The sequence below is a fragment of the Halyomorpha halys genome, unplaced genomic scaffold (assembly GCF_000696795.3).
Source record: "Halyomorpha halys isolate HHAL.00 unplaced genomic scaffold, Hhal_1.1 Scaffold76.1, whole genome shotgun sequence".
NCBI lineage: Eukaryota > Metazoa > Arthropoda > Insecta > Hemiptera > Pentatomidae > Halyomorpha > Halyomorpha halys.
In genome coordinates, this window is record NW_027110545.1 from 971006 (window position 1) to 978798 (window position 7793).

Genomic DNA, 7793 nt, shown 5'->3' on the forward strand with positions numbered 1-7793 from the left:
CATTTCTTTTACATTTATTTTATCTTATTTATATTTTATTAAACTGATAAAAGTTTGTTGTCTCATTCCAATTTAGAGCTAGAATTAATTGCTTAAATAATATAATTTTTACCCGACGTAAGTTACAAAACACTATTATTTCTATTTTGGCCAACTTTGTCGACAAGGACAATCTTATATATAAATTTATAGCTCACATCCAATAATTTATAAACTTTTTGTGTGCCATTCTGAACAGGTCATCAATTTCAACCAAATCATCCTATTTTATCACTTTACCATTCATTTTTACAACTTGTAATTAGAAATTAACTTAATGCTATTATCTCTTTCTTATCAAACCATATTTTTTCTAATTAAGAAATAATAAAGAGTATTTGAAACTTAACTCGGATACAAATTATTTTATTTAAAAAATAGTCTCAAGAAAGTAAATATAATCTAAAATTGTTCCAATATGTCTTTTGGAACATATATCATAAGTTGCCAAATTATTTGATCCGTTCATTTCTTATTCAACAGTACCTTTAGTTTTGGTCATTTGAAATAATGAACCTATCTCATTGTTATATAATAAAAAAAAATGAATATTAATAAACTATAAAAGAATTTGATTATTGACGAAAAGAAATTTGGGAAATAAAAGTAGTAATACAGAGGTTTAATGTTAATTATTTTAGAAAAATATTGTATTTTTAAAGTTTAAGATGTTAATGGATAGTGATAAAAAACATATGAACTTAAAGGAAGAGATGAGTTGACAAACCATATAATGATTAATTGTTTTAATAAATCAATTATGGTCCAGGTGCGGTCAAATTAAACTCAAATAGTAATATTTTATACTATTTTTATATAAAAAAAAAAAATAAATTTTTAAATAAAAATAGTACGAAATCTTACTATTTGAGTTTAATTTGACCGCACCCGGACCATGATTTATTAATACACACGGTCCATCAGAAATCTTCCATGATTAATTGTTTTCAATGAAAAAATTTTATCATCTGTGATTTTTACTTTTACTTACCTCAAATTAAAACAAATGTTATATGTGCACCACACCAGGATTTTAAACATTGCTTCTTATTAGTTGTCTCAGGGAATAAGATAGATAAGTTTGGTATATGGGTTTAAATAAAATATTTCCATACTAATTTAAAAACATATTTTAATTTAAAGAACAGGATGTGTTTCATTAAAGAATACATAAGTGTTATTTACAGCATAGTTATAGCTTTCTCTTTACAAAGTTTATTTACAACTTATGACATCAAACATTAAAAACATATGTGTACATTTTCACCATTTACTAATATTGTTTTATGTACATTATTTGTTACCATTAATTTAGTGTTTAAAAAAACAAACTTTTTTTTTTGAAATTTAAATTAAAATTTTTTTAATACAAGAAACATTATTTACAGAATTTAATTTGTCTCAGAGTTATCAGAATTACAATTCGTTCCATTCAGTTTAATTGATTATTGACATAAATTAATGTTAATTGAATGCATATATAAATAACTTTATTATTAAGTTAGGAAGACTAATCTGTAATTAATTATAACACAACATAATACTTCATTTAACAAACTACTCCAACTCTTGGAAAAAGATGAAAGCATTTCTGTAGCTCGTAGTAACATAAGCAATGTCTATTTTTTTAATGTAATAAAATCTGTTTAAGAAAAGCATGCCTTTACTTTTTTTAAACAACAACGAAATGTGTTCATCCTCATTAATGAAAACTTTCAATGTCAGGTTTCTTAATTTAGACATTGATTCTTGTTACTACAAGACAAAGATTTATATTTAGTAATGAAATTTGATGTTTTATAACTGTTAGCTGTATTTTTAATATTTTAGTTTTTAAATCTTAAAATAATATTTCATCAATACAAATTTTCAGAAATAAATTGAGGAAAGCTACCTATAGAGACCAGCTCTTAATTTGCTCATTTCTTTAAAGAGTAAATTGAAATATAAGAGAAATTCTGGTATAACCAATTATAATGGCCCAATAATTATTCCATGTAAGAATAATTATCCATTGTTTGTGTTTTGAGGTTATTGCGGCAGATTGTCGGCCAAATAAAGTTTCTTTTATTCGAAAGCTATAACTTCAAATATGTCATTTACTAACGGCTCAGTCATAAAACTTTAACAACATCAGTTTAATTTAATTTAAATTTACACATATTGAATCTATAAAATTTATTTGATTATTATTTTTCAATAATAAACATCATCATTTATTTTACCCTTGTATTATACATATTATAGCATCTTTGGCTCCTGCTACATATTTGCCATCCAATGTCATACACGAGTTTTTGGATTGGCTGGTATTAGTTGGTTTGAATACGCAGCCAACCCGTTGAGTATCAGTTTTTGGGCATAAAGCAAAGGGCGCTTGTGCTGTATCCACATGTTTGTTATCAGTTTGCATTGTTTTAGAACTGCCGACAGACAAATATTTGTGCACTCTATATATTTTTTTACTAATCTAAAGAATTATCTCAACCTTTTAATTAAAAAATTAACTTTGTTTTAAAATTGTTTATTTTAATATTCTATGAATTCATTGTGATACTTTGTTAAAATTATTGTTTTTTAACTTTAGGAGTTTATTTAAAACATCAAAAATATATATTTATAAAGACATTTCATGATTAGGTAATTAAATTAACAAATATCTGATAAAAATTATGATACAAAAAGTTAATTTATAGAAGTGCAGTATTATTTTTATCATCTACCTACTTTATTGATATTTACGATTCCTTTTATTTTGTCCATCTTTATTTTTTTTTACTTTTTATAATGAAAATAGTGCAGATCGAGTTTAATTGATAACAAAAGTCACAAAAACTTAAAGCATGTGTATACCAACATTTGTTGCTTCCTTTGTTTACTAATCATTTTTGCAAGTCTAGGATTAGCGACAACCCGACAAGCGGCAAACATGCAGATCCAGCCATTAAAGTTAATAAAGTTCTTGTATTTGTTTTAGTTAACCTCCATTCTGTGTTCCAGATCAGGTCTCTCAAATAAGAAAACAAATTTTTGAAATTGGAACATAAGTAATTTTTTTAATTACTTTTAGCAAATTTGGATTATAGTTAAAGTTATTATTTTAAGCGAACTGCTTATTTCTTTTTTTTACACTGTCCAAATTAAAAGTGAAACTAAACTAAATGTTGGAAGTAGCCTAATGTAGGTAACTTTCCTCGGTGACAAATTATAAATGTATCGGTAATATTTTATAAATTAGAACTAATCATGTTTATTATTTACCAAAACTTGAGAGATCAATAATTGATTTTATTTTATCTGAGTACTATTATTATTAATTTTTATGAAATACAGTAAAATACAACAAGTATGGTCAGAAAATGTTTCATAATACTATCCTCCTTTGCTCTGCCATATATCTTCTGCATATTTTGTTCATTGTAAATCATAGTGACGGATTCTGTTGCTAAATTATGTCCTTCCATAGACAGTGTTAGCTGAAATTGCTTAAGTTAGGTTTGTATTATAAAACATTAAAAAATTGCGTAAGGCTTTGACGTTATGATTACATGTAGTTATGCTGTGATTTTCCTTGACTTGACAATACTCATACAAATATTAGCTTAAAAAAATCTTACTTTGTAAGACTTTCAGTTACGTCAGTGAGTGGTAACTTTGAGTTTATCGCCAATCCACTCAATGCACACAGTTGCTAGGTAGCATATAATTAAAATACCACCTTAACTTTCTACGATTTGTTAATATTAGCATATCTTTATGCATAAAATGTGATGTCCTCCGTTACATCTCAATACCTAGAATTCGGTCGGACATGCTTCTCTGAAACGCTGTATGCGTCCGTGTCTGTTGCGTACTTGTCATCGTGACGATAATGAATCTCATGAGGCGGAACGGTGCCCATTGTGCCACGCCAGTGGTGTGTCCAGTAGTGTTCTCCTCTCGCTACTTCTGAAGGTGATTTGACATCTTTGCACACAGTGACACAATATATAAGTGATCCAACAAGAGTCAGAAAGCCGAAGATCAGGAACACAATACCCAATATCCTAAAAACAAACCAATTTTACATAAGAATAATCTTTTAAAATGTAAAATTAAATAATCTAAAAATATTATTCAACCAATTTTTATATAAAACTTTTCCATGATAAAACTTCCCTGCACTCTAATGTGTTTTTTAATTAAAAAAAAATTGATAATAAAAAAATAAATGAAATGAAATTACTGAATAAATACTTTATTTCTAATCTGAGATTTTTTTTCCAAGCATAGGTCTCTCTAGTTCATTAAAAATATAGTCTCATAAAATTAATATAAAACTAATAAAATTAGTCTTTTTAAATTTTATTGAAAGTCAATATTAAGTGTCGAATAAAATTAATGGTACTTTGGCTTTCAATAAATGTTATAATTTATTCCTCAAATATATAAGTCATATAACATAAGTCTTGTGTAGTCTGTAAATATAGTATGTAGACACTGATCTCCATCTACACATGTTATTTTAGTTGATGCATACCAATTTTTTTTTATTTATTTATTTATTTATTGATATTTACAACTGTATAAAAAATACAACAAGTAAATTTGATCGTAATGACATAATGATATGATACAGGATGTAGAGAAACTACCCAGTAGTAGAACTCTAAAAACAGTTTACAATATAAGGTCACGAGGCCATCTTCTTTTCAGGCACCTCGGAGGATTGCCAGTAATGGAAGAGGAAGCAAGGTTAGAAACCAGTGGGTTTGGGTGGTTAGGGAGTTTATTATGGAAGGAATAATATCGGGTTCGGGTTAGATCGGTTACATAAGGAACATTTAGGTCTTTATGGATGGTTTTATTAGTAACAAAATAAGGAGCATTGAGGATTTTATGAAGGATTTTGGATTGTAAAGATTGGATACGAGAGGAATTCGAAGGTTTAGTAGAGCCCCAAAGCTCAACTCTGTATGTCCAGATGGGCCTTATTATTGTCATGTAGATCAGTCCTTTGTAATGAGTTGGAAGTTTAGACCGTTTGTCTAGTAAGTGCTGTAATAGTCGAAATCTGCGTGCAGTTTCCTGTCTTTTCAGTCTTGTGTGAGGATTCCAGGTTAGTCGTTCTTATTTTTTTAAAAAACTAATTTCTCAGGTCACTGCTGTTTACGTTATTAGTCAAATGTTATTTGTATATGTTTTATTAGTTTCTCATAAATTTTTATTAAGAAATAACAATTGACTATTAATATAAACAGCAGTGTCTTGAGAAATTAAGTGCAATTTTTTTAATAATATAAATGAATTTCACTTAAAAAAATCAAATAATCACAGTAAAGTTGTTTTTGATATATATAAATATAAATAAATATTAAGTATGTTTAAATTAATGAACATTCAACAACTTACCAAACAAAGAAAGGTTCAAAAAACTGAATGACAATGACAAATCCAAGTGTGATAAGAATTAAAGCCAAATTGAGAAGTAACATCAAACAACAAAGTCCCTGTAACATAATTATTAGTTATTAGACTTGAAATAATGATTTGATTACAATCAGTTAGTTTAAAAGCAGCTATAGAAAGTTGCTTCAAAAGTCACAAAGCAAGTGGATTGTGTTTTGTTTTTCATCTATTACACTAATTGAAACTGTTATAAAATCTGAGTCAGTGTTGTTAAATTGATTAAATCTATAAATGGCTAAAGTTAAGAAAAGGAACAATAGTTATTCATAACAAACTAGACATTGAGTAAGGTTTTTTTTTTTTTTATTACCTTTTGTGATTTGATATTTTTCTTAAAATATCTTCAAAGTATTTTTGCTTAGTCTTGTCATCAGATTTAGATTCATTAGATTTTAATGGAATATAATTGTGCATGACCAAGTAGGATTTTTATGTATATATATTTTTTATTTAAAATTTTTACTATTTATTGTACTGAAAGAGAATTAGATGATATATTGGTAAATAATAGAAGACAAAAAATGAATAATATCAATAAAAATGAAAATATAGAAGAAGAAAAAAATTAATAATATTGACAGACTATACCAATTTAATATAAGAATAATAAGACATTGTGTAACTAATCTTAGTATGCTGTGTGTAGCAAGCCAACGCGATTGGGAGGCACTGCTTTTTTAATAGTGTTTCTCTTCTCTATCTCTAGTTTTCGTACTACTAACCACATGTTGGCCTATGAGACCACATTTTTTGCTAGTTATATGACACATGAGATGAAAATTCACATCTCTATACTTTATTATAACTTAAATTATTATTATTTAATGAATTTAATTTATAAGGTCATAGTTGGAGAGAGGGAGATGGTGCGGTTAATCATAAAACATATAATGAACTAATTTTTTTAATGTTTTATATGTATGGATCTTGTTGAACCTCTTGAATGTTCTCAATTAGCCATAAATTTTATGAATGGCCTACTATTTAAATTAAAATTAAATTTAAATTTTAACATCCTGACTTTTATTTTTAAATCTAAATCTTTCAAATATGTACATTATAAATTATAATCAAGTTTTCAGTCAAATACCTTTGTGTTGGGACAGAATGGATTCGGCGCTGACATTGTTTCCACTACGACTCCTCTTTTTCGATCAATCTTCGATTTTACTGTAGCTCCGCTCATACCTGATGGTGGTCTGGATCTGTAGGAGTATGCTCTTGAGCCCCGACTGAAATTGTAACAATTGTTAAAATTATACTCATATCAAAAGAATAAATTAGAACTGAAAGATTTGGATTTACCATAGTAATGTGGTTGAGGAAAATTTAGAATAATTTTAATATTACCATAAACTTAAAATTTTTGTGTAATCTGATTTAATTCAATAAATCAAGTGATGGAAGTTTAATGTCACATATGAATTTTTGAATACTTTATTACCTTCATTATACCCATTTGAGAATAATGAATACCAGCTTTCCTGTCATAAATGTCATTTCAATTACCCTTTTACTAATTTATTAATTATTATATATCAATAAAAAAGTTTGGGGAAAACATCTTCTGAACCAGATTAAAACCATATTTTCCAATACGAAACTATACAATGATAAACAACTATCACAGTTGTATTCTATACATATATACACATGTATCGCCCTTCTCTATTCATCATTTTAAAACATTTTCATCTGTTGCAATATAATAAACTATTTTCAAATATTGAAGTCTTGAAAGTAAAAAACAAAATCTGTACCGCTACAACTCATGAAAGGTCAGGGTTCAGTACTTTGTCAACGGTAGTGCAAGGAGGTGATTTGGTCCAAATCTTGCTCGACCCCCATATTTTTCCCCAAATAAGGGTAACTACTTCACGAGGTTCGGTATCCATGGAGAGCTTCTGAATCTACAGGGTTGACTTATGCTTAAAGTAACAGAATAAATAATTATCTGTCACAGCCAGATTCGATCCTGAGTCCTTTAAGTTAGAAGCGCAGTGCTTTACCACTGAGCCACCTCTCTTTAACTTTTGTAAGTATTTGTATTAATTTATTTTAAATTCTGCTAAATCCCAGTTTTTTCATTTTTCAGTAATTTTTTTAGCAACAAAACATGATTTAATATTTTACAAATGATTTATTTATAATCTAATAATGATATATTGATAATCTTCAATTATAAGATAATACAAGGGGTTTTGTATTTATGCTACTATAATTTTTCACACTCTACAACAATGTGATAATAATAAAATAAATTAACAATGATTATTCTCTGTAATAATCATTTATACATAGCTTTA

The 7793-nt window shown here is 27.2% G+C and overlaps 1 protein-coding gene across 2 annotated transcripts in view; it reads right to left on the minus strand.

The window, feature by feature from the left end:
• Positions 1-1153: 1153 nt before the first annotated feature.
• LOC106692901 (uncharacterized) overlaps positions 1154-7793 on the minus strand; it is a gene marked incomplete in the record, with an annotated part of 226376 nt that continues 219736 nt past the window's right edge. For both annotated transcript variants that reach the window (XM_067048739.1, XM_067048738.1), the window contains 3 exon segments: positions 1154-4085; positions 5431-5528; positions 6578-6719. In XM_067048739.1, coding sequence (XP_066904840.1) covers positions 3827-4085; positions 5431-5528; positions 6578-6719 — 499 coding nt within the window.